At 53.3% G+C, this 26,817-nt stretch overlaps 1 protein-coding gene across 1 annotated transcript in view; it reads right to left on the bottom strand.

The window, feature by feature from the left end:
• The window catches only part of IGF1R (insulin like growth factor 1 receptor), a 118,620-nt gene that overhangs the window by 7,449 nt on the left and 84,354 nt on the right, over nt 1-26,817 (bottom strand). The window contains exons 3-14 of the mRNA XM_049782665.1: nt 15,804-16,116; nt 14,068-14,216; nt 12,362-12,506; nt 9,971-10,185; nt 9,341-9,467; nt 8,187-8,425; nt 6,525-6,692; nt 5,923-6,136; nt 4,964-5,247; nt 3,862-3,998; nt 2,442-2,601; nt 765-864 (exon numbers count right to left, since the gene is read on the bottom strand). Of these exons, the coding sequence (XP_049638622.1) occupies nt 765-864; nt 2,442-2,601; nt 3,862-3,998; nt 4,964-5,247; nt 5,923-6,136; nt 6,525-6,692; nt 8,187-8,425; nt 9,341-9,467; nt 9,971-10,185; nt 12,362-12,506; nt 14,068-14,216; nt 15,804-16,116 (2,251 nt within the window). The remainder of the gene's footprint in view (nt 1-764; nt 865-2,441; nt 2,602-3,861; nt 3,999-4,963; nt 5,248-5,922; nt 6,137-6,524; nt 6,693-8,186; nt 8,426-9,340; nt 9,468-9,970; nt 10,186-12,361; nt 12,507-14,067; nt 14,217-15,803; nt 16,117-26,817) is intronic.

Here is a 26,817-nt window from a genome sequence, read left to right as displayed (position 1 = left end):
AATTTTAGGACTTTGGGTCACTCCCAGCCGATCTTCTGCCTGGCCAGATAGATAGACCATGTTTAGCTTTGATGCTGAAGACCCTGGATTCGTTCCATCACTGTTGAGGTGCAGCCATGCTGGGGGTGAACCTGGCCATGGAGCAAGCACCTTGGACACTGAATTTTGTTCCAGGCCCTGAAGCCTTTCCAAGGTTCATTTCACTTGGCAAAGTTATGCTCCAGGCGGGCGCTAAGGGGGCACTGGAGTGGTCAAATAGCGGGGAGGGTGTTTGCCTTGCACAAGGCCAATTCAAGTTCGATCCCTGGTATCCCATATGGTCCCCTAAGCACTTTAAAGAATACTTCCAGCATGAAGAGCTAGGAGTAACCCCTGAGTGTGGGCTGGGTGTGGGCCTAAAAACAAACAAACCAGAGAAGACCCACTCCAGGGTCCCCCAATGGTCTGTCCATTTGGAGGGCTTATTGAATGGCTATGAAGCATTCTTCCTGTGAAGCATCAGGATTGAAAAATGCAATTTTATTTGAATGTTTTGGTTTGGGGCCACCCCTGGTGGTGCTCAGGACTTCCTCCTGGCTCTGTGCTCAGGGATCACTCCCGGTGAAGTTCATGGGACCATAAGGAATGTCAAGGATTGAATGTAGATCAGCCACATGCAAGGCAAACACCCTCCCCGTTGGGCTATCTTGGATCATTTCCAACCCATGAAACCCTAGAAGATGCCCTTAGTGGGATAGAAGGCCCAGGCAAGGTGAAGCACTTACCGCTTCCTGTGGAAGACATACATTATCACCACGCCCCCCACGATCAGCAGGGCAGCCACAGGCAACGCGATCATCAGCTGGAAGAAATTCTCGTACGTCTCTGCAGAAACAGGATGGATGCGGTCAGGAGGCACTTCACGCACCCCCAACCCCTGCTTGAATCTTTTGTTAGTTTTTGTTTGGGGGCCACACCTGGTAGCGCTCGGGGCACACTTTTGGCAAGGCTTAGGGGAGCCTCTCCACTGTTCTAGGACTCTGGCCCTACCACAGCCCCATTTTCTTTTGTCAGTGAGGTGCACTGCAAATCCTGAAGAGCCAATCATTCTGCGTGGAGGGCCCTAAGAGTGGCCCCAAGCTCCCACTATCATGGGGACAGCACCAAGATGCTGGGGTGGCTGGGAGAGTCTGGGCCCCTCTGTAGCAGAGCACAGATGTAGAACAGACACACACCCCACCTCGGAGAGCATCAGGGGCCCCACCTGCATCAGTGCCTGCCAAAGATTAAGTACGGGCAGCTGAGAAAAGAGAACAGGACTGGCTTTGCGTTCTAGAGCCAAGTCCAGGCAAAAGGTCTGAGGGTTCTATAGCCATGTCGAGTGGCATAGTCAAGGGTTCTAGGGTTGGGCTCAGGTAAAAGGCCCGAGGGTTCTAGAGCCAGGCCCGGGTATAAGACTTGAGAGTTCTAGAACCAGGCCCAGGCAAATGGCGAGAAGGTTCTAGAGTGGGTGGAGCGGCACAGCTGAGGGTTCAAGAGTCGGGCTCAGTTAAAAGGCCAAGGGTTCAAGAGCTGGACCCAGCCATATGTCCGAAGGTTCTAGAGCCAGGCTCAGTTAAAAGGCCGAGGGTTCTAGAGATGGACCCAGACACATTGCTGAGGGTTCTAGAGTCAGGCTCAGGGACTCAGCTGATGTTCTAGACCTGGGGGTTCTTGAGCTGTAGAGGACCAGAGGAGGAGGTGAGGGGCCTGCTCAAGCCTTTCTCTATCGTTATGAGGATGAGGAGTCAGGCCCATGAGCCGATGCTGAGAGGGTGAGGCCAGTGAAGCTGCTCTAAGGACCGGGCCATGAGGTGAATATCGGTTCCCAAGAACTAATGATGGCGATGCTGACAAAGCAGTTCTTCTGTTTGTTTAGCCCGGAATCCCCCAACCCAACTCCCTATGCTCTCAGTGCTTCATACCCCCAACCCCTGGTAACAGGATATTTTCTTTCCTTCTCATTTTTTTGTTTTGGGGCCACACCTGACAGTGCTCAGAGGTTAGTTATTCTAGGCTCTGTGCTTGGAAATTACTCCTGGCACTCAGGACCATATGGCATGCCAGGGATCAACCCCACATTGGCCACATGCAAGGTAAATTTCTTCCCCATTGTGCTATGGCTCTGATCCCTCTTTCTTTAGCTCATTTTCTTTTTTTTAATTGCAGGAAGGGAACACTACAGTTGGGTTTGAGACCACATAGGATGCTGTGTCTTTTCTCCTGCTCCCACACTGCATTTTAGAAACAGTGAAGGAGACCCTTAGCTTTCCTTCCCAGGACAAGGTGCTCTGTGTCTGCCACTCTGTAAGAGTCAGCCTGACCCCAGGAAGCAGCTGAGCAGAAGGGCTGTCAGTAGAGTCTGGTTCTCCCAGTCCTGTCTGCCAGGGGGACCTGCACCCCCTGCCCTCCCCCAGCCTTACTTTTGGTGGGGACATAGAAGTGCACAGGCTCTGTCCAAGAGCCATTGCCCGAGAGGGACGTGGCCTGGATGCGGGCAGTGTAGTTGCCTGGGCTGAGACGGCTCAGTCTGGCCCCTCCAAGTTTTCGGTACTCCTGCCGGGACACACACTCACGCTGGTCCTGCAGGAGAAAGGAACCAATTGCTCAGATCCCCGATTTTCCAGGGAGCCCCCACGCCAGCCTCCTCTCCCCTTGTCCTGGCCCAGCTGTGCATCAGGCAGCCTCCCTGCAATTCTTTTTTTGTTTGTTTGTTTGTTTTTGTTTTTGGGCCACACCCGTCGGTGCTCAGGGATTACTCTTGGCTGTCTGCTCAGAAATAGCTCCTGGCAGGCACGGGGGACCATATGGGACACCGGGATTCGAACCAACCACCTTTGGTCCTGGATCGGCTGCTTGCAAGGCAAATGCCGCTGTGCTATCTCTCCGGGCCCCTCCCTGCAATTCTAAGCACAGGAGAGACTGTTTTTCTTATTTAATGTCTTGGGGACATACCCGGCTCTCAGGAGTTACTCCCAGCTCTGTACTCAGGGATCATTCCTGGAGGGCTTGGGGGACCTTATGGGGTACTGGAGATCAAATCCAGTGGGCTGTGTGCACAGTAAGTGCCTGCCACTGTGCTATCTCTCTGGTCCTACAGATGAGACTGAGTCACTTTGTGGGAGCTGAAGGTGCTGTGCAAGGAGGGGCGATACTTCAGGGGGGGAGTACATGGGACACTGGCCAAGGGTTTCCCATGCTGCAGCAATCTACACTGGCCCCCTGAGCTTCACAGATGAAAGCCCTGATGCGGGTTTGCTGAAGTGAATCTGAGGATTCAGCAATCTCATTGGGTGTCCCAGGATCCCAGATAGGAACTTCTGATCATTTCCTAGACACAACTCAAACAGCTGGGTTTTTTGTTTGTTTGTTTGTTTTGGGTTTTTGGGTCACACCCGGCAGCACTTAGGGGCTACTCTGGGCTCTACGCTCAGAAATCGCTCCTGGCATGCTTGGGGGACCATATGCGATGCCAGGTTCGAACCACCATCCTTCTGCTGGCAAGGCAAATGCCTTACCTCCATGCTATCTCTCTGGCCCCCTCAAACAGCTGTTTTGGGGGTTAATTTCCCTCCCCTGCCCTCTTCTCTGCTCCCCTCTCTTCTCCTCTCCCTTATCTCCTCTCTTCTCCCCTCCCCTTCCGTCCCTTTCCCCCTTCTTCTCTCCCCTTTATTCCCCTCCTCCTTCTCTCTCAACTCAGGGTCCCAGACAAGTGCTTTATCTCTGAGCAGTAACCCCAGTGCCCAATTCCTGGCATCTGTTTCTGGTCCACACCCCTCCCCCCCCCACTGCCTTATTCCAGAGCTTCCAGTTCCCACGATCCCCAAAACCTAGTGGCCTCACCTCCATCTGGGAGCCGTACTTGATCTCATACATCAGGATCAGCCCATTGGGGTTCTCAGGCTCCTTCCACTTCAGGAAGACGGAGTTCTCAGGCCGTCCCTCCCAGGTCACCTGGCCAGGAATGTCGTCGGCCCCCTCTGACCACAGGGACAAGGGACAGACAGGTCACTGATGAGTCAGAGCAGGAATCGGCACAGGATGGTGATACCACCAGTCTTCCATGTTCCACTCTGCCTCCCCCAATATATCGGCCTCAGACACAGCCCAAGGGTAGTGGTAATGACAGAACAACAACCTTGCGAATCGCTGGCCTGGGTTCTCTTCCCGGCATCCCATAGGGTCTCCTGAATCTGCCAGGAGACCCCCTGAGCACAGAGCCAGGAGTAACCCTGAGCAGAGCCAGGAGTGATCCCTGACAACAGCCAGAAGGAGCACTGCAGGGTGTGACCCCTCCCCCCCCCCATACAGAAACACAAGAATGAAGGAGTCTCAGCATCCCAAGGCGCTTTAGGAAAAGGAACTGATGAAATGGGGTCCCAGTCACAGGGGGTGGGGAAGCAAAGAGGGAAAAGGAAAGGGGGCTCCAGGCTGCTGATCCACTGCTCTGTGGTGCCTGTGGGGAGTGAAGGGTCTGCAGATTAGAGTGAGCTGCAGAGGGAGACCCGGCCCATTCCTGCCTCACTTGAAGTCCAGCTCTCTTGACCCCCGCCCCCACATACATGCTGCAATGACCATGCACATTAGAGGGTCGAGCCATCGTGGGGCTCTGGGCTGGGGGACCTTGATATTGCCCAGAGGCTCATGGGACAACCAGCCAGAAGGGGGCCTGAGAGTGGCCCCGAGACTCTGGTCATCCACACACTCAACATGTGCCTCTCCCACAGAAAGCTTCTCCTGGGGAAGCCCAGTACTTGGGGTGCAGAAACAGCACCTGAAAGATGCCATGAGGCAAGGGGGTGTCTCAGGAGGTCTCCTAAATTCGGCTTGGCGCCTGTGAACGGATATACCAGCGGGAGAGCTGGTTGGACTGGTGCCGCAGCCTATGGCAGGAAGCTGGAAGCCCAGCTATCTGTGGTGGAGGGGTGGCTGGATCACGCCGTACCTGCCGGCATGGTCCTGGCAAAGACGAAGTTGGAGGCGCTGCAGCCCAGCTTCTCAGCCTCATGGTTGCAGCTGTGGATGTCAATGCGGTAGAGGGTGAACGGCTGCAGGTTTGAGATGACCGTCCGCTCCTTGCCGTCCACCCGAGTCTCGAAAAAGGGGAACTCTGTCTCAAACTCATCGGAGTCGGAGGTGTTGCCGTAGGGGTCCCCTGTGTTGTTCCGGGCCCGGACAGGCAGCGTGGAGTTGGAGGCCTGAGACACGTCCCTGCGTTTCCGCTCAGGTCTGTGGGAGAGAGCGAGTTGGCTGAGAGGGCCTGGGGTCAGGACGTGCCAGACATGATCACGGAAGGAGGACAGACAGACATGGGGAGGGAGGACAGATAGACATGGGGAGAGACAGTCATGGGGGCAGGACAGACAGATAGAGCCATGAGGAAAGAGACAGACATGAGGGAGGGCAGACAGACACAGTCCTTTGGGAAGAACAGACAGAGGAGTATAGACAGAAACTGTCATAGTAATGCATGATCTGAGCACATACAAGCACCTGCTTTGCAGCAAGAAGTCTTTTGTGACACCAAAAACAAAACACAAAACCCCAGGGATGGCTGCACTGTGCTCTCGGAAGAGACTGAGCTCCCAAACTTAGTGACATCCAACAAGCTCAGGGGCCCCCCAATTCCCATGTTATATAACAAAGGGAGGTTTCTCTGCTGCTGAAGGGACACCTATCCTGACTGTCCCACCCCCAGGGACATTGGCAACAAGTCTTGCTACTATGCCCACAAGTAGGCAGTGCCATACCCTCCAACACAGACTTTTAGGCCCTTCCATCTGAAACCACACAAGTCCCTCAGAGGATTCGGATAGAAGCTCCCAGGAATAGCCCCTCTCCCGAGCTCACTGGCAACTCCCCCATGGCTCCCCTCCCGCCCCAGGACAGGGTACCAGGTGGCACCTGGGCACGAAGATGGAGTTGTGCAGAAAGTTCTCAAAGACTTTGCGGTACTCAGCCTCCTCCTTCTCTGCCTGCTTCTCCGACTCCGTCTTGGGGCAGGCGCAGCAGGGCCCCTTCTCCCCGCCACACACCTCGGGTTTGGGGTTCTCCGTCACCTCTTCAATGTCGATGGTGCCGTCCGAGTACTTCCGGATGGGGATTTTGTCTGCCCGGCCTGTGAGGTGCAAACAAATGCAATTTAAACAGTCCAGGAGTGGCCTAGGTGTTGGCAAGTGGGGGGGGGGGGGAGACAGTATGTGTGTGTGTGTGTGTGTGTGTGTGTGTGTGTGTGTGTCTGTCTGTCTGTCTGTCTGTCTGTCTGTCTTCTACTCCGTGGGCCACACTCAGTACTTCTCTGGACTGACTCCTGGCTCTGTCTGTGCTCCAAGTTCATTCTTGGCTCTGGACTTGGGGGACACTATGGGATGCCAGGGCCAGCTGTCTGCAGGCAAACACCTTCCCCCTTATCCTCTCTGGGGCCCCTGGAATGTGCCGTGGAATTTTGCACCGTCCTGGACAAAGGCGCTGCCCCCCGGGGTCACCCAGGTGTTTCTTGGGCTCACCTTTGGAGCAGTAGTTGTGGCGGAACAGGTAGCTGTCTTGTGGCTGTCGCTGCCAGCGCACGAGGTAGTAGGTGAGGTTGCCATTGGGCAGCGAGGGCGGGTTCCACTTGACGATGAGCTGAGAGGACGAGTTGGAGGCTGACAGGATGTCCAAGGGAATGGAGGGCACTGTGGGGGCAAACAGAGCTCAGCAGGGGGGGCATTGAGTCTGTCCCGGAGTGTGGGGGAACTGCTGACTCAGGTCCCATCTCACAGGGCTAGATCCTGCCTCTGCGTTCAGGAAGCCTAGGGAACACGAGGGACTGAGTGTGAGTTGGCTTTCACGTGTCCTCCCTCCATACTGGATTATCTCTCCATCCTCTTGTGGACATTTTTTTCCATGATTTGCATTTATTTTTGTTTTTTTGAGGGGACAGGCACACATAGCTGTGCTTAGCCATTACTCTTGACTCTGTGCTCAGGAATCACTCCTAGCAGTGCTGAGGGACTCTACCAAACTTGGGTCAGCTGCACCCTCCAGTCCCTCCCAATCTGCAATTCAAACACCAGAGTGTACAATGAAGTTATGTTTTTTTTGGGTCACACCCAGTGACACTTAGGAGTTATTCCGGGCTCTGCCTGGGGGGCCATATGGGATGCCGGGGATTGAACCTGGGTCGGTCGTGTGCAAGGCAAATACCCTAACCACTGTGCTATTCGGCCCCAAAACTGCTTCAGATTCTTTTTTTTTTTTTTTTTTTTTTTTGGTTTTTGGGTCACACCCGGCAGTGCTCAAGAGTTACTCCTGGATCTACCCTCAGAAATCGGCCTGGCAGGGTCGGGGAATCATATGGGATGCTGGGATTCGAACCACTGTCCTTCTGCATGCAACGCAAATGCCTTACCTCCATGCTATCTCTCTGGCCCCTGCTTCATATTCTAAGATGAGCAATCTTTTAGTTTGGGGCTACACCTCGGGGTTTCAGGCATCATTTCTGACTGGGTCCTAGGGACATATGAGGTGCCCAGGCTGAAGCCAAGTTAGCTGCCTACAAGGCAAGTGTCCTCCGTGCTGGACTGTGGAGCCAACCTCGGGAATAAGCCCACGTGTGAGGATTCAATAAGATGCCCAGACCCCTTCCCCCAACATGGTTTGAGGTCCATGTCCTCGAACCCTTTTGGACAGAGGAAGCTGGGAGGTACAAGCCAGGAAGCTACCCTTCAGCTGCAGGTCAGAGCTGACAGGAAGCAGCAGGAGCAGAGGGCCAGCCTAGGATGGGCTGTCAGGGGTCAGTCTGCATTGAGTCCAGAGCATCATAGACAGAAAACAAGAATCGAGGGCTGGAGAGATAGCATAGTGGTAGGGCATTTGCCTTGCATGTGGCCAACCCAGGACAGACCTGGGTTCAATTCTAATCATCCTATATGATCCCCTGAGCCTGCCAGGAGCAATTTCTGAGCACAGAGCTAGGAGTAACCCCTGAGCACTGCCAGGTGTGCCCCCCCCCCCAAAAAAAAAAGAAAAAGGAAAAAGAAAACAAGAATCAAGCCTTGGAGATGGGCAGGAAGTCTCAGGAGCTAGGACAAAGAAGGTCCAAACCAGAGTAGCAATTCCTGGCCAGAAAGAGCCAGAGGCAAGAGGCCAATGCTGGCCTGTGACCAGTACAAGCCCGTGGGACCCACCTGATGCGTTGGTGCGGATGTACAAGATCTCGCTCTTGGCTCCCCGGATGTGGTCGTTCTCCACCATGGTGAGGGTCACGGCCTTGACGTACACGGCGTACTGTGTCCAGGGCTTCAGTCCCTGCAGCAAGATGCCCGGCTCCACGTCCTTGTTGGGTGGCAGGTCCACGTCCACCATGTTCCAGCTGTTGGAGCCGCAGGCGTCCTGGCCGTCGTACTCGGTGACGTTCTTATAAGGCCTGTGCACAGGGAGAAAGCGCAGTGGGTCCGTGTACAGAGATATGGGACATCTGTACAATGGAGGCACAGGGGTCCGTGTACTTAGAGACATGGGGGGAGGGTCCACATACACGGAGACACGGGAGTGCCTGTGTACAATAGAGACACAAGATTCTATGTATTGTGAATGCATCTTGAAGGGGTAATAAGGCCCCCCCAATGTAGCGATGCACAACATGGAAGGGTGAGAGAGGAAGGAAGAGAGAGATGAAGGGAGAGGGAGGGAGAGGATGAACAAGGTGCATTCGGCCAGGTCCTGCTGGGTGGACAACAGGCTCTCCTCTGGTCTCTTCCTGGACCCCCTCCCTAAGTGCCAGGCTTCTCCCTTTCTACCTGGCCTAGAAGACCCTTACAGAAGGGCCTGTCCCAGTTCATTGGCTATTACAGGAGGCCGGTATCACCCCTTAATGATTCATTAACCAGATGCCTTGGAGACACAGGGGTCTCTGCAATGGAGACCCAGGGGTGTCTTTGTACAATGGAGTTCATGGGGGTCTGTGTCAGGAGGCACAGGGGACTCTCTGATTTCCACTTATTGGGCAGCGTGTCCCCACAACTCAGCACAGCCCCGCTCAAGATCAAGGTTCTAATAAACCTTGCACCCCCAATTTTATGTATGGGATACATTTTATGATGGCTCTAGCAGTGTTTTCCCCCTCTTCCCCCATAAGGATTCAGGGACAATCCACTTCTCTGTACGCCAGCTCTCAGTGGCTGCACCCTTAGGACCCTGTGCTCAGCTGTGCCCAAGGAAATGCCTTTGCAGCTCTGTCCACCCCAGGCAGCCCAGATTCCATGTGTCTATAGGAGGGACCATGAACAGAAGGCACTGGCCTACCCCACCGATGCCCAGGTCGCCCCTGGGGTAAACTCACGCTTCTTTGTAGTAGACAGTGAAGCTGATGAGGTCTCTGTAGTCTGGGGGGCGGTAGCGGTGCCAGGTGATGATGATGTGGTTCTTCCAGGTGTTGGTGGAGGTGAAGTGCAGGGTGTCGCTCTCACCTGCGCACAGGACATCACACGGCCTCCGTGAGCCATGTGCAGCCTGCCCGAACCACCGTCCCTTGCTTTGGAATACTTGTGTGTTCTGCGCTTACATGCGGGCTCAGGGGACCCTATGAAGTTCTGGAATGGGACCAGGGAGTGCAGGGGCAAGGCAGGTGCCCTCCCCGCTGTCCTTCCTGGATGACCACACAGTAATCTGGGGCCAGAGTGGGGCTCCCTCTAGCTCTTCCTTTTGTCTTAAATTGAATTGCTCTGATGCCTAGCCATTCTCAAGGCTTATCCATGTCTCTGTGCCCGGGATCAAACTCGAGCCAGCCACATGCTCAGCAACCCGGTGTCCCTATCTCCGAGAGCTGCGTGGCTCATGGTCACCTTGGGATAGCCCATCTGTTCTCCAGCAGGTGTCTCTTTCTGGAACAGACGCTGCCGGGGGTGTGTGGCAGGGGTGAGGTGGGGTGGGGTGGGGATGGTGACTGACGGGGCGTTACGGAACCACTCACAGGAGGCCCTCTCCCCATTGTTCCTGGTGTTGATGTCGCCTTTGCTCTGACGGCCTTTGGTGCCGGTCACCTCCTCCATGCGGTAGATCTCGGACACGCAGAGCTTGGGGTTGAAGGCAAAGTACATCTTCCCAGCTTTGATGCTCAGGTTGCGGTGCTCCCAGTCCCACAGCTGCTGCAGGTTCTGGTTATCGAGCACGTAGAAGGAGTAATTCCTGGAAACGAAGCGGGGCGTGAGCACATGGAATTGGAATAGCTGCGGGAAGGCTGATGGGCCAGACCCGCAGGGGAGCCGTGCGTGGGGTCCTTTGGCTCCAATTCGGGATTCTGCCTGGCCCTTGGAGTTGGAGCCTGGGGCTCCCCCAAGGTTTGGTCCTTGGCATCTGCCTCTGAGCCCCAGAGCTGCTAAACTACCAGCTGGGCCAACTGTCTGCTCTTCTCCTAGGTGGGGAAGCAGGGATGAACCCCAGAAAGAGAAGAAACCTGAGTCCACTTTTTTCAAGCTTGGCTACAAGGTGTGAAACACAGTCTGCAGGGGCTGAAGCCATTGGTCAGCAGGGAGGGCCTTTGCTTTGTGCACAGCTGAACTTGGGTTTGATCCCCAGTATCCTGTAGGGTCCCCTAAGCACTGCCAGGAGTGATCCAGGAGTGCAGAGACAGGAGTAAGTCCTGAGCACCGTTGGGTATAGTCCCCAAAACAAACAAGCAAAAAAAAAAAAAAAAACAAAACAACCACCAGAAAACAAGATCCAGTCAGCAGGGGCTGGAACCCCATCACCACTCGAGTGTTCCTCCGAGCACTACCAGGGAGCACTATCGTATATGAGCTGTTGAGTGCAGATCCAGCTTCCGCCCTACTGTTTCCTCTACCCTCGGTGGGACTGGCTAGAAAGACAGGGCAGTGTGGTGGGTGCCTGTCTTGCATGGGGCTGAGCCAGGTTCAATCTCTGGTGGCACGCAGGGTCTCTGAGCCCCTCTAGGAGGAATTCCCAAGCGTAGAGCCAAGAGGAAGGCCTGAGCACCGCCAGGAGTGATCCCTGAGCACAGAGGAAAGAGGACTGCCAATGGCCCCAAACCAGAAATACTGGATGCACCAAGCAGTACTGGCACCATCTTGAATGTACCATGCAGAACCAACACGCTGGGACATTTGAGCAAAGCACAGTGGCAGCCTCTAGGATCAGAGGAAAAAGGTTTTCGGTTTTGGTTTTGGGGCAGTTCTTGGGAGTGCTCCCGAAGGGTGCTCAGTTTTTCTGGGTTTCCAGGGTACTGGAACTGGGGACCCCCCCCATGAGGTGGTGCCAGTTCCCTTGCCCCAGGTTTTTCTAAAGCTCGAGTGTCCCATGGAAGGAATAACATGCTTGTCCAAGGAAGGAATGAAGGCGGAAAGTCTCCTGCCTCCAATGACGTATGATGGAATCTGAAGAGAAAAAAATGGGGAGCCTAGAAAGGAAGTCCAAGAGCAGTACTCAACCCAGCGGGGGCAGATAAACCAGTTCACGTAAACTCCCTCACAGCTGCCCACCTGGTTGAGACCATCTCCTTGAATTATCTGCAAAAGAGGAGGGCCCCTTTAACTGCAGCTGGTTGAGAGTGGAGTTTGGGGGAGTTCCAAGAGGCCATGGAGTGCAATGGCTGGAGGACATGAGTTGACATGGTCCTTGTGGAGGTGGGTAGACCCAGCCCCCCCCCCCCCCACACACACACAGTGGTACTGGAGCCTCCAAGGGATGTACCCAGAGCTGCTCAGGGACCATCTGGTATTAAAGATCATGTTCTGAACCACTGTATTATCTCCCAGCCCTGAAATCTGTATTTGAGTTATTTGGGGGTGGGGGGGGGCAGTTGGTGGCACTCAGGAGTTACTCCTGGCTCTACACTTAGAAATCCCTCCTGGCAGGCTCAGGGGACCCTATGGAATGCAGGGGATAGAACCCGGGCCGGCCATAAGCAAGGCAAAAATACCTTCCCTGCTGTGCTGTAGTTCTGGCCCATCTTGGTGTTTGTTTTGTTTTGGGGCCACGTACTATGGGACTCAGGGCTGACTCCTGGCTGTGTACTCAGGGATCACTCTTGGAGGTATTCAGGGATATGGGATGCTGGGCATCAAACCCAGGTTAGCCATGAGCAAGGCCAGTGCCCTCTCCCAGCAGTCCTGTTGCTCTAGCCCCCACGATGGAATTATTGGGGGGAAGTTTTCCAACCATGTTCCTGCTAGAAGCCAGACAGGCCAGGGGATCAGTGGATCAGTGTGAGGGCCAGCGGGTGTGGGTTGCTGGTCCTCAGTTCCTGGAGATTCCGGGATCCCTGAAGTACACAGCTCCAAGGGCAGTCTCAGCCCAGGGCCGCCTTCGCCCTCCCGCTCTGGCCCATATGCCCTGTGGGACTCACCCCTCCAGCTGTTCCTCTCCCAGGATCTGACGAAGGTTCTTCAGGAAGGACAGCGAGACAAGGGCGTGAGAGTGGCGGATCTTGATGTAGCCCGTCACCACTTCGATGAGGCCCATGAAGTTCTCTAACTCGGAGGCGATGTTATCTGCAGGGACAGGGCACAGGGCTAAGGGCTGGGGGTGGGGGGGTGCCTGGAGTCCCTTAGACATGTGCAGACACTCTGACAATCTCCCTCCACCCCTCTCAGGGCCCCGCTGGGGTCCAATCTTTGCCCCAGAGCAGTGAATGGGGCTTCTGGAAAACCAGAGAAACCCCATCCTGGGCTGGCATGCCTATCCAGACTCACTAACCATCCATGCACTGAAGATCCTGTGCTCAGGGATCTCTCCTGGTGGGACTCTCCAGCATGCCAGGGATCAAACCCAGGCCAGCTGCATGCAAGACAAACACCTCCCTGCCTTGCTCTCACTCCAGCCCTCCATGGAGTGTCTTTTAACATGTTCTGACAACAGACCAGCTTTCAGCCCTGTGGCCTGGTCTCATCATGAGCCACCTGGCTACTGGCTGGTCCCTAAGATGCAGGGACCTTCTGTCCCAGGGCAGACACCAGCAGGAATCAACACTTGCTCTGCACACCCTGTGGGGCTGGTGGGGCTACAAAGGAAGGCTTGCATGATGCTGGAACACTGGATCTCATGTATGGTCTCTTGTGTGAAACACCTTTCTAGCTCTGAAGGTTATTTCTAGTAGATTAATTTGTTTGAGGGCCACACAGTGGTGCCTGGGTAGGTTTACTCCTGACTGTGTTTAGGGATGTGTCCTAGTAATGTTCCAGGAAATGGATGAGGTCACAGGTATGGAACCTGGGTCTGGGGCAAGCAGGAAGGTGCTTTACCCACTGGGCTATCTCTTGCTCTGGAAGTGACTTTTGTTTTTGTTTGTGTGTGTGGGTTACTCCTGGCTCTACACTCAGAAATTGCTCCTGGCAGGCTCGGGGGATCATATGGGATGCCGGCGATCAAACCACCATCCTTCTGCATGCAAGGCAAACGCTCTACCTTCAGGATAATCTCTCCGGCCCCTGTGGGTGACTCTGAAGACTGCATTTCTGTGTTTTTTTTTAAGTCCCCTCTAAATATGTCTTTGTTTTCCTAAGTAGAGAGCCACTAAAAACACTGGCTGATATACACAGCGAAGCGTCAGACATACACAACACAGCATCTTTCATTTCCGACCAGCTAGCTTCTTGTTTGATTCAAGTAAAAGACATAAAGCTGACGTCGACTTTATGCCAACAGGATCCTCAACGTTCAAATAAACTGAGTGCAGGCTGGAGGGATGGCACAGTGGGTGGTACCCGACCCAGCTTCAATCCCTGGCACTCCACAGGATCCCCCAGAGCCCCACCAGGAATGATCTCCTGAGTGGGACCAGGCGTGGGCTCCACACATAATTAAATAATTATCAATTTAAACAACTAAATAATTAAATGAATCATCGGTGGTTTGTTTAGTGAAGTTTTAACACTGAGGGACCCTGCGCCCGGGGCCCCAGAGTTTATGGGAAGGACGGGACCTGCGAGGCTCTTGCTACACTCGCTCAGTCCCTCAGCAAATGGCACATTCTGCGGACACAGAATCTGCTGGATCCAGAAAATCTGCAGGGATCCTCTCCGGGGCATGGTGTGTGTGAGAGGGGGGACTTACTGCCCCTGCGAATGTTGATAAGGAGGTTTCCCTTGAAAATGGTGCATCCTTGCAGCATCTGTGCAGAAGTGACAGAGTCGATGGTTTTTGTCTTCTTGTCTTCCTCACATACCTTGGGGCACGGGCCCTCACACGGCACGCAGAACATGCTGTTGGAAGAGCCAGAACACAGATAAGAAAGGGGGCCCTGCAACTTCTCCCTCACCCACACCCAGGGGCTGGGGAGAGGGCAGCGGAGAGGGCGGCTGCTTGGCACACAGCCAATCTGTGTTCTAGCTCAGTTTTGGAGACTGACTCCATTTTTGGAACTGACCCCTGGTTAAAAAAAAATGTCTAGGGGCCGGGTAGGTGGCGCTGGAGGTAAGGTGTCTGCCTTGCAAGCGCTAGCCAAGGAAGGACCGCGGTTCGATCCCCCGGCGTCCCATATGGTCCCCCCAAGCCAGGGGCAATTTCTGAGCACATAGCCAGGAGTAACCCCTGAGCATCAAACGGGTGTGGCCCAAAAAACAAAAAAAAAAAAAAAACAAAAAACAAAAAAAAAAAAAATGTCTAGGACTTGGCTTAGCTCTTTCCAGAACCTCTTTGCTCAGATGGGTCTTTGGGGCCAACATTTGGCTTCCTCACATCTATCCTGTTGTTAAGAGATATAAACAGGGGCCGGAGAGATAGCATGGAGGGTAAGGAGTTTGCCTTTCATGCAGAAGGTCATCGGTTCGAATCCCGGCGTCCCATATGGTCCCCCGAGCCTGCCAGGAGCGATTTCTGAGCGTAGAGCCAGGAGTAACCCCTGAGCAGTGCCGGGTGTGACCCAAAAAAACCAAAAAAAAAAAAAAAAAAAAAAAAAGAGATATAAACAACACCAGAAACACTTGTGTATCTCTCTCTCTCCTCCCTCTTTCTCACTTCTCTCTACCTCTCTACCTTTTATCTCTCTCTCTCCTTCCCTCCCCACTCCAAGGGGACAGAGTCTATCTATCTGGTCAAATGGGGTCATCAGGAAGTGGCAAGTGAGGGTCCTGCTGTAGTTTATTTATTCACTTTGGTTTTGAGGTCACACCATTGGTCCTCAGGGCTTACTCCTGGCTCTGCGCTCAGGGGATCATATGGGGTTCTGGGGATTGATCCCAGTAAGACAAGTGCACTATACACTGTACTATCAACATTATTTTTTTGGTTTTTTGCCCCCACACAGGAGTGCTTAGTGCTTACCCTGGCTTGGTGCTCAGGGATCACTCCTGGAGGTGCTCAAGGAATGCTGGGGATCAAACTTGGGTGGGATGCATGCAAGGCCAGCTCCTTCCCTGCTGTCCCCTCTCCCTGGCTCAATCTCCAGTCCTATTTTGGTGGATTATGGACCATCCCTAGATATAGTGTGTGTGTGGAGGGGGGGTGGGGGCGGTCTTCCTACAGTGCCAGGTTCAAGGGAGTGGTGGGTGAGCCAAAGGCAGGGCAAGTGCCTTCACCCCTGTCCAGTACCTCCCTCCAGCCCATCAGTCTTTGTTTTTAGGCCACACTCAGAGGTGTTCAGGACTTACTCTGGCTCTGAGCTCAGGAATTACTCCTGGCAGGGTTTGGGGGGCTCTATGGGAATCTGACAATAGAACTGGGGTTAGCTGTATGCAAAGCCAAGTGCTCTCTCTGCTGTCCTATTTCTCCAGTCCCAAATGTGAGTTTCTGAGATCACAGGAAGACAGCAGGCTGCCCAATCCTGATAAAGGCGAAAAGGGGTAACTGACCTCTGGGTGCTGTTGCGGATGAAGCCTGAGGGACATTCCTGCATGCACTCCCCTTCGTGGACGACAAAGCCCTCTGTCTCGCCACCATCAGCATTGGGGATGCTGGCACAGAAGTCACGGTCCACGCAGCGCCAGCCCTCGAAGCGGTAGGTGTTTTGCGGGCACTGGGTCACACACGTGCCCAAGAAGTAGTAGTGACGGCAGGCCACGCAGGCTGTGTCATTGTCCGGGGCGCTGCAGCCTCCCAGGCACTCGGGGTGACAGCACTGATCGTCCTTCGTGCAAGCCCGCTTTCCGCATGAGCTTGGACAAGCTGTGGGGACAAGAGGACAGGACAGTGAGACGGGCCAAGTCATCTCCCTTAGGGCAAAAACACCAGCCCGGTCTCCAATGGTGTAACGCCCCAATGTACCCTCAGGGGATGCCAGAACTCCCACTTCTCCACATGAGCTTAGGCACAGAGTGGGAACAAAGGGCAGAGCATGGACACAGGTAGTCTGTGAGCATCTGTGAGTATCAGGGCCACAGAACCAGGGTGAAAATAAAATACTAAGGCACCCCACAACGATGCAATCTTCCCACACGCCACTGGGGGGTGCCATAATCAGAGGTGCCACTTCTGACTCATTATGGAGACAGTGCAGGGCATCAGGCAAGGGCACATCACAGGAAACCAATCCACCCACTACCCACCCAATGTGCCATTGTGGGGCACCCTCATGCCAACTACAATGAGGATGCAACCAGAGCTCTTCCAATGACTGTCTGGATGCAGCTGGTAGGAGGTACAACCTAGCGGTGCAAGCTCTAGCTTTCTGGGGTGTCAGGGCAACACATCTGGAGCCCCTGATGGGTCTCATATCCTCCAGAATCATCTGAGGTCATCTCCCCAGAATCTCCCCAACGTCTCGACCTTGGTCCTCAGTTCTCTCACCCCTACAACAGGCCACATACCCACCTAGAAGCTGCCTGCAGAAGGCCAACAAGAAGGCCAGCAACTACAGGTTTATCATTATCTTAAAAAGCAGTCTGGGGGGGGGGGCGACGGGAAGGTGGCGCTAGAGGTGTCTGCCTTGCAAGCGCTAGCGTAGGATGAACCACGGTTCGATCCCCCGGCGTCCCATATGGTCCCCCCAAGCCAGGGGCAATTTCTGAGCGCATAGCCAGGAGTAACCCTTGAGCGTCAAACGGGTGTGGCCCAAAACCAAAAAAAAAAAAAAAAGCAGTCTGGGGGTGGGTGGGCTGGAGCAATAGCACAACAGTAGGGTGTTTGCCTTGCATGCAGCCGACCTGGATTCGATTCCCAGCATCCCATATGGTCCCCCGATCCTGGCAAGGTCGATTCATAAGCGAAGAGCCAGGAATAAGCCCTGAGTGCCACCGGGTGTGGCCCAAAACAAGCAGTCTGTAAGCCAAGGAGAACTCAGCAGACAGGGGCTGGTTTTGCCTGTGCCTGGCCTGCTTCTGATTCCTGGCACCACAAAGGATTCCCTAAGCCCTGTGGGGACAGAGCCAGAAGTAAGCAGGGAGAACCATCGAGTGTGCCCTCCCCCCCAAAAAAATAAAACAATAGAAAAAGGCTGCCCGCATGTTGGACCCAAAAAGTCATCGTGTGTGCAAAACGCTGGTTGTTGATGAAATCCATGGCAGTGGATTAAACGCGAGGAACCATTAGTGGTCTCCCCCAAATGAACGACAATTGTCACTGACTGACATATTCCAAGTTATTCCACTGCTGGGCGGTGCCCAAGCCTGAATTTTATTCTCAAACATTCCCAAGTGGGGGAGCAGGCCGAGTGTCAGAAGCCGAAAAAGCTGAGAAACGTCAGGATATTGGCAATTACCTCAAGAGCCCTGTTGCTTTAGTTTCCTTAGAAGAGTGTCTAAATGTCAGAGACCCCCGCCTCCCGTTCCCACCCCAAAGAGATGAGCTGGCACGTCTCCCCTGAGTATTGAGATGATTACACTTGATGGAAATAAAGTCAAATCCACCCAAGACGTGAAATCTGCTTCCCATTATATGCTTCCTACTTTTCCCCTGGAGTTGGAAAACAATGCCAGATTATTTAAAAATTATAATTGACTCCGACATGCATTATTTATGGCGAGCCTATTCTTGTTTCCTGAAAATAAACACACACACACACACACACACACACACACACACACACACAAATAACTCAGATCCCAGGCAAAGGGAATAAGGCACTGGGTTTGGGGGGCGCAAAGAGATAGTTCAGTGGGTAGAGGTCTTGCCTTGCACATGGCCAACCCGGGTTTGGTTCCTGACAGGCCCGACTCTGAGCATGCCAGGAGTGACCCTGAGCACTGAGGGGTGGTGTGTGAACTCCCCAGCCCAAAATACAACAGGACAGCGTCTCCCCCACTCATGACTCCTCCAAGGTCAGTGGTTGGTTGGTTGGTTGGTTCACTGTCAGGGAAATGAAGAGGTGATTCGGGAAAGCCCTGCAGGGCTGGCTGGCTACCTGAGGTGGGGGCCTGGGCCTTCTTCACTGAAACACCCTTCCCACCCCCTCATGCTGGAGCTGCAACTATTGTACAGTCATGCTCGGTTGCACCCCGATGTCTTGGAGCTGGGGCTGTGGCATTATGGTGCTCAGTTGCAATTGCTTCCTGTCAGTTGTCCTTTTGGAGTTGGGCCTGTTGCGTTGTCATGCTCAGTCGCATCCAGGTTTGGAGCTGGGCCTGTCTGTCGCACTGTCATGCTCAGTTGCTCCCCGTCCTTGTCGTTGTTGTCTTGGAGCTGGGCCTCTTGCCCTGTAGGGCTCAGTTGCTCCCTGTCAATTGTTGCTTTGGAATTGGGACCCAGTTGCATGCGCGCGACTTCCGGTGGGCCCAGTGATGAGCCTGATAGGCTGCAACGTATCGCGCTTGCTGATTGGCTGTGGTCTACCTGAGCGCAGTATTACACTTGCTGATTGGCTGCAGGATAGCTGAGCGCAGTATTGCGCTTGCTGACTGGCTGTGGGATAGAGTATGGAGCTTCCTGATTGGCTGTGGAAACCAGAACAAAGTATCCAGCTTGCTGACTGGCTGCGGGATATCTGCTTTCTGATTGGCTGCCGAGTATCTACGCAAAGTACAGAGCTTCCCGATTGGCTGCGGCATATCTGCGAAAAGCATCGAGCCCACTGATTGGGTCTCCTTGGGTTCTATGTCATACAAGCGCTAGCTAGACCCTTGCTGTTGCTTTCTCCACTGCTCAGCATGGCCCCCTCGTCTGGAAACTGCATCTAGGGGCCGGAGTCTATTCTCTGAGGAGACCCTGGGATAGAGTGCAGCTGTAGCGAAGTGGGGCAATACCCCATGTTTCCTTTCCAGCCCCCCTCAACATCAGAAAGGGAAAGAGGGCCTCCCTCAGTGCTAGGCCTTTGGGTCACCTTGGGGCCTCAAAATGGCCCTGATTTCTTGGGGCTGCATTTTCTGCATGGGGTGGTGGCGTGCGTGCTCCATTTTCACCTTTTCCACTAGTTTGAGCCCTGGAAATGATACAGGGGTCCTCAGACTTTTTAAACAGGGGGCCAGTTCACTGTCCTTCAGGCTGTTGGAGGGCCAGATTATAGCAGAAACAAAAATTAGGAACAAATTTCTATGCACACTGCATAGATCTTATTTAGAAGTGAAGGAACAAAATGGGAATAATTACAATATGTGGCCCGCGGGCCGTAGTTTGAAGACCTCTGATAGGAGGTGGGCAGAGAGAGTCCAGGGCACCCCACACCTGGGACTGGGTGCCCAGTCCTGGCTGGACCCCAGTCATGCTGCGAGAGCCCTCCTCTGAGATCAGAAGTGTTTCCTGAGCAGGGCCAGGGACAGTTGGTTGGGGAGATGCCCAAAGGACGGTGCTCAGGCACAGCTGTGCAGGTGGGAGCCACAGGTCAGTCTTCGGCACCACAGACCCCACTCCCAGCATGGCCAGGTGACACCCTCACCCGTGGGGAATGACAACCAGGTGTTTTGTTTTTGTTTTGGGGGCCACATTCAGTGACTCTCGGGTTTCTCCTGGCTCTGTGCTCAGAAGTCGCTCCTGGCAGGCTCAGGGGACCATAAGAGATGCCAGGGATCAGACCTGGGTCTGTCCTGGGTCGGCTCTGTGCAAGGCAAATGTCCTACCGCTGTGCTACCACTCTGGCCCCAGGCAACCAGATTTTTTTTGGTTTTTGGGTCACACCCGGCAGCGCTCAGGGGATCGTCCTGGCTCTGCACTCAGAAATCTCTCCTGGCAGGCGTGGAGGACCCTATGGGATGCTGGGATTCGAACCACCATCCTTCTGCAAGCAAGGCAAACGCCTTACTTCCATGCTATCATTCCGGCCCTGGCCCCAGATTTTATTTTATTTTATTATTTTTTTATTTTTTGGGTCACAACTGGCAGTGCTCAGAGGTTACTCCTGCTCTACGCTCAGAAATCGCTCCTGGTGGGCTTGGGGAACCATGTGGGATGCCAGGATTCGAACCACCGTCCTTCTGCACACAAGGCAAATGCCTTACCTCCATGCTATCTCTCCGGCCCCGGCCCCAGATTTTTAACAACAGTGTTCTGCTTTGAAAATTTTCATCTCCGATAACCTACGAGAATATCTATTCCCCCCAGCTCCTTTTCTTTCTGTGTATACATCTGCAGAGCCCCAGAGAAGCCAAGTTCAGAGAATTCATTTCTTCTTCAGCTTCTTGGTTCCTGCTTCCATCTCCTCCCTTTCGGACCTGTAAACATCTCTTAGGAGTCTTTGTTATGCAACAATGCCTCCTTCTTTCCTGTGACCCAACCCCATGGCTGGCCCGGTTTCCTGAAGTTAAAGTATTTTTACTACTGTGAAGAAACCACAAAAGACCAAGGAGGCGTTCAAAGTACAGTGAACAGGATTATGCTGGAAGAATGAAGGGACAGCGTGTCCCCACTGATCAATCACTCTGCCTAATGGAATTATCACACCGACCCTCTAGGAGCCAATGGGGGAGACTGGCCACAAAACACCTTCACCCACACACCCACATGGGGCCAGCCATGAATCTGTCCGATGACTCAAAGGAGCCGGAAAAAGAAAAACACCACAATGTACAATGTTGTTTTGCCCTTGCAAAGCAGACTACACAAAGCCAAAACAAATCCTGCATGTCCCTGGAAATCTGGGGTCAGATTGGGTTTCACATTTTACAAATCTCTGTGTGGGGTGAGCCAGCCTATGCCAGACACAGACAAGCTTCCCTGAAGGCATCAGAAGCGCATAGTACAGTGGCTGTGTGTGTGTGTGTGTGTGTGTGTGTGTGTGTGTGTGTGTGTGTGTGTGTGTGTGTGTGTGTGTGTTGTTTTGCACACAGCTGGCCCAAGTTCAATCCCTGGCACCCTGGTCCCCTCAGTTCACCAGAAGTGAGTGACTGCAGAGCCAGGAGTCAGCCCTAAGCATTACTCCGTGTGACCCCAAAACAAAAATAAAAGCACATGCCTGATGGGTGAGCCCAAGTTCAAGGCCAGTACTGCAGGGAAATGCTGATTCTGGGCTGAAAAGATGTGCAAGATAAGACTCTTGGGGAGGGGGGGTGACCCCTGAAACTTCAAAAGAGAACATCTGCCTTACAAATACCCCAGCACCTTACATGCCCGGTCTGGCACAGACATTTGAGAGTGATTTTGTTCTTGCTTTCTGACTCTCAGTGATGATTTCAGGAATTTGTTTGTTTGTTATTGTTGTTGTTGTTTTTGGGGAGACAGCCTGAGATGCTCAGGGCTGACTCCTGACTGTGCACTTAGAAATCACTCCTGGCAGTATTTGAAGATCATATCGGATGCCAGGGATCAAACCCTGTTCAGCAGGGTCCAGAGCAAATATCTCAGCCACCGTGCTCCTGCTCTGGCCCTATGGCAGATATGTGTGAAACGTCTCTGTTACTTTTCAATTTGCAACCCCAATTCCATGGCTCCCCAGAGTTCGAAGAGTTTTGGTTTGTTTTTTGGGTTTTTGGGTCACACCCAGCAGCACTCAGGGGTTCCTCCTGACTCTGTGCTCAAAAATTGTGCCTGGCAGGCTCAGGGGGCCATATGGAGGATACCGGGGATCGAACCTGGGTCTGTCCCAGGTCAGCCGTGTGCAAAGCAAACATCCTACCGCTGTGCTATGTCTCTGGCATCCAGTTCTGAAAAGTTTAAACCACACTTAACAGAAGGAAGAGTCTCAGGACTCTCAGTAAAGGGGTCGTGGCTGCCTAGAGCTGCCTCACCAGAGGAAGGAGAATTCTGGGGCCATGCATTTAGGGAAGGAGGGGGCAGGAAGTCTTGTTTATTTGGGGGCCACACCAGCGAAGCTCAATGTCTACTGCTGGCTCTGCACTCGGGTCACTCCTTGCAGCTCAGGGACCATATGGGGTGCCAGGACTTATGTACCTTCCCCTCCCTGCTGACACTCTGGTCTGCAGGCAAGTCTTCAGGGGCAGCTCAATTTTTAGAATTCCTGAATTGGGACCTCTTTCAGGGGTCTGTGATCTAGGGTGCAGTTGAAATAACTCTCCTCTATCACCAGGATTCACCTACATTCCTGGGACCATCGATGGGGATTAAGAAATCTCCTTCTTGGGGCCGGGCGGTGGCGCTAAAGGTAAGGTGTCTGCCTTGCCAGCACTAGCCTAGGACAGACCGCGGTTCGATCCCCCGGTGTCCCATATGGTCCCCCAAGCCAGGAGCGACTTCTGAGCGCATAGCCAGGAGTAACCCCTGAGCGTCAAATGGGTGTGGCCCAAAAACCAAAAAAAAAAAAAAAAAGAAATCTCCTTCTTGGGGCTCGTACTCCAGACCATAGATAGCATCTCTTCCTTGGAACTTGCAGAACACAGGAAGCCTCTGGCACCATAGAAACCCCTGGCCAGGGGCTGCAAATACCACAGGCCAACTCGTTCATCGAGATCCTTGGACACTTTCAAGTTGCACAGTGTGGATCATGGAGTGGGGCTGTAGTACACAGTACCATCAGTCTGATTTTGGGGGGCCCTTTTTCAGTTGGGGGATATCCCCAAGAACATGGTCTGTGTGCAGGATCTCTGGGTTAGACGCCAGGTATCACCCACTTTCCTCAAACATACCCCCACCACCCTGCCAACCTTCCTCCCAGTCATTACAAAAAAATTCACCCTCAAAAACCTGTTGCTTCTTTCTGATGATAAATTTGTGCTTTCATTCATCTTCACAGCAGCCGAGAAAGCAGTGGATGAGGGGTGAGGGGTTCTCATATCTGCAGACCACAGTAGACCCAAAGCACATCATATCAAAAATCTATTCAGGGGCCAGAGAGATAGCATGGAGGGTAAGGCGTTTGCCTTGCGTGCAGAAGGTCGGTGGTTCGAATCCCGGCATCCCATCTGGTCCCCCGAGCCTTCCGGGGGTTATTTCTGAGCATAGAGTCAGGAGGAACCCTTGAGCGCTGCTGGGTGTGCCCCCCCACCAAAAAAAATTTATTCATAGAAAATCCAAATGGCAGCCCCAAGCTCTACGAGCAGGCCTGGGAACCACCATTTAGAAGCAGGATCCGGCCCATCCCGGCCCGGCCCAGTAGAGGCCAGCTCTGCCACATTTTTTCAGGGGCCAAGTCAGACATCTGTCTGTCCACCAGGCTCCTGGTTTGGGGGACCGGTTGCCTGCAAAAGTCCCGTTTCCCAAGTTGCAACGTGGAGGCTCGGCCACTGGGGGGCAGACTCTGCCCAGATTAAAGACCAGGAAGAAGGGCGACCCCAGAGGCAAGTCTGAGATGTTTCCTTTGTTTTGGTGGTCACACTTTGGAGGCAGACCCAGGGCTACCTCCTGGTTCTGTGCTCAGGAATCACTCCTGGCCCATAAACAAACACACAAAAAAGCAAAAAACCACAAACAAACAAACAAACAACAAAAAATAAACAGGCTGTAGCAATAGTGCAGTGTGGATGGAGACGTTGCATGCAAGTTAACCCAGGTTTGATCCCTCTCAGCTCATATGGTTCCCTGCCAGGAGTGAACCCCTAAGCACTGCCATTGTGGCCCAGCACCCAAACAAACAAAAAACTCAACCACCCAAACAAACAAAAAACTCAACCAAAGAAGCAATGGAAGGGAACCAGAGAGCTAACACAGAGGTGTTTGCTTTTGCAAGCTGCCAACCCAGGACAAAACCAGGTTCGAACCCCGGCATCCCATATGGTCCCCGAGCCTGCCAGGAGTGATTTCTGAGTGCAGAGCCAAAAGTAACTCCTGAGTGCCCCTGAGTGTGGCCCAAAACAAAACAAAACAAAAATAAACAAACAAGAAGCCATGGAAGATAGTTTCCAATTTTCCTCAGAGAGAAACCAACAAAAATGGAAAGCAAATTCCTTCTTTAATGGTCTGATACAGAATGGTCATAGGTGCCAAAACTTCTAGAACCTTCTCTCTGTGCATCCTCCTCAAAGGGGGGGGGGGGATTAAAAGAGGGGAAGTTGAGGTCAAGGGGTTAAGGGGCTTGTCTGGGACATGGTTGACCCCTGTTCGATTCCTTCCACCATTTGAGCCCCACCAGGAGTGGCCCCTGAACACAGAGCCAGGAGGAAGTCCGGAGCATCACAGAGTGTTTAGGGCCCTGAAGTACAACAGAGACGGCATTTGCTTTTGCACAGAGCTGACCCAGGCATTCCTGAGACAGGAATGATCCCTGAGCACTGACTCAGGAATGAGTCCTAAGTAGTGCTGGGTGTGGCTCCCAAATGTTAGGTGATGAAGAGGAAGGCTCATCCTCCTTCTCTGTGTATATATGTGTGGGGAGGAGGCCAGGGATTCCCTCAGGCCTCAGCCACTCCTCTCAGAAATGCCCATGGCATCCTAGACCCTCACAATGGCACTTCTCAAGGCCCCAGGGGTGCCAATGCCCAAGGGACCACCAGGGAAGTAAAGGAGGCCATGAGATGACCCATTCTGTTTCCGGGGCTCCTGGGAAATACAGAGTGAAGTTTTGGGTTTCAATTTTGAAGAAGTGGGAAGAGAGAGAGGAGGGGGAAGGCAGAAAGAACAAGAGAGATTTTCTTCCCATGCAACTCCCCATGGATCTGCTTGGGTGGGTGGGTGAATGGGTGACCAGGGAGGAGCGAAAGAAGGAGCCCCCAGTGAGGAATGAAACTGGAAGTGCAACCTCAGTCCCCCCAGACATTAAAGCCAGAAAGATTTGTTTGAAAAAAAAAATCATTAGGGTAGGAAAGAAGAGTGGAGAGAAGCGGGAACAGATGAAAAGCAATTGGGGGGGGGCACAAGGGGGTCCATGGGTAATGACAGGGAAAGACAGAGCCAAAGACTCAACCCTGGAGTCTTTAACACTGAATTCGTAAGCCCCAAACTTTCAGACCTAGCCAAAATGGTGCCACTCAAGGTAGCCAATTGGGAGAGGAAGGGGTGTGTTTGGGGGGTGCTGGTGGACCTGGGGGCCCTGGTGCATAGAGGTTGGCACTGGTTTTGGGATCAGCACTAAAACTCAGCTATTAATAACTTCATAAATGACCATGTATTTATATATATATTTTTTTATTTTGAAAGACTCATTTGGGTGGGGACATTTTATTTTTATTGAGGAGGGGAATCTGGCAGTGTTCTGAAATTACATGGGCCAGGGGTTCAACCTGGGTTCCTCAGTAGCCCTTAGATTCATCTGCTTCCCAGGGATTGGCACCATTCCCTTCCCCTTAAAGTTGCTGCAAAACATTCCCAAAGGTGCCACCACTTGCGTAAAGTCGGTGGCTCGCAGAAAAAAAAAAAAAAAAAAAAAGAATCACAACCGCCCCAAACAGTCTAAGGAACAGGGGTAAGAAGAAAAAAAAAAAAAAACCCAAGTCCAAGAGCTCCCCTGGCTTCCGATCCCGAGTTCCGGGGCACAAGGGGCGCCTGGGCCTCCCGCGGCTCCCGCCAGCAGCTGCAGACAAAGCGACATCCGGACGCCCAGCGCGGGGTTCCGGGAGGCCAGGGGGTGGGGCTCCAAGGACTTGAACAACAACTGAGCATCTGGGGAGGGGAGGGGGTCACCCATCCAGTCCCCCGCTTTAGGAGGTAAGCTGGGGTGGGGCGAGGAGATGAGCGACTGAAGCCACGTTGTGCGTTTTTGCGCGTGCCAAGGACCCCTTGGATCTGCGTCCCCGCTATGCGCGATGCGCAAAAACGGTTCTCCCCCCAAAATTAGTGGAATCTGTTGACAACGTGGCGTGGAGGCAGGAGGGGCCCCAAGTGGACGCCTCTGCGTCATCTGGGGCTGGTCCTTTTGGATGGGGCCCATTCCTGTCTCCTGCCCCCCTTCCCTCTTCTTTTTTTTTCTTTAAGATCCCAACAATCTTGCCTTTCATTTTTTAAAAAAAATACATATATATTAAGCCAGCCCAGCAAGAAATCAAGCGCCTTTGGAAGAGGAGCCGAGAGGGGTGCGCGCCGCCTTGCCGGCACCAAGGTGGGGGGAGAGAGAACCGAGACAACCGCAGGAGAAGCGGAAAAAGGGCGCAGTTGGTGCCCGGCCCAGACGGTGCCAAACGGGGCCCCACCGGCCCCTCCTAAGTCCCCACCTACCCGGTGAATTCCAGAGCGATTCCGCAGGGGGATTAAGTTTTTCTTCGGTTATTTTTAAAGCCCTGCAACTGTTCCCCAAAATGAGAACGGGGGGTGGGGGGGTTGAGGGAAAAGGGAACCGTTCCGGCTTCTCCCAGGGTCAGAGCGAGCTGGACCCGAAAGCTCAAGAAAATCCCGATTTTATGTTTCATTTTGGGGTTACCAGGACCAGATTTCCGCCCCCAGTTCGGAACATTTTTTTTGAAAAGGTCGCTCCAAAGTGGAGCGTCACCGTTGGTTGGTTCCCAAGTGGGTCGGAACAAGTTGGGTTTGTGATTTTTTTCGGCAAGGCATGGGAGTCTCCTTTTTTCTCCCTTCCCTCCCTGCCTTATTTCCAAAATATCAGTCATGGGCAATAAATGTTGCGCTTTAAAGGACAGTGGGGCGCAGGGTAAACCCCAGCTTCGGGCTAGGTGCCCAGGA

This window comes from Suncus etruscus, chromosome 11, assembly GCF_024139225.1.
Source record: "Suncus etruscus isolate mSunEtr1 chromosome 11, mSunEtr1.pri.cur, whole genome shotgun sequence".
In the NCBI taxonomy this organism is placed as follows: Eukaryota; Metazoa; Chordata; class Mammalia; order Eulipotyphla; family Soricidae; genus Suncus; species Suncus etruscus.
This window is presented reverse-complemented; position numbering and strand designations above follow the sequence as displayed.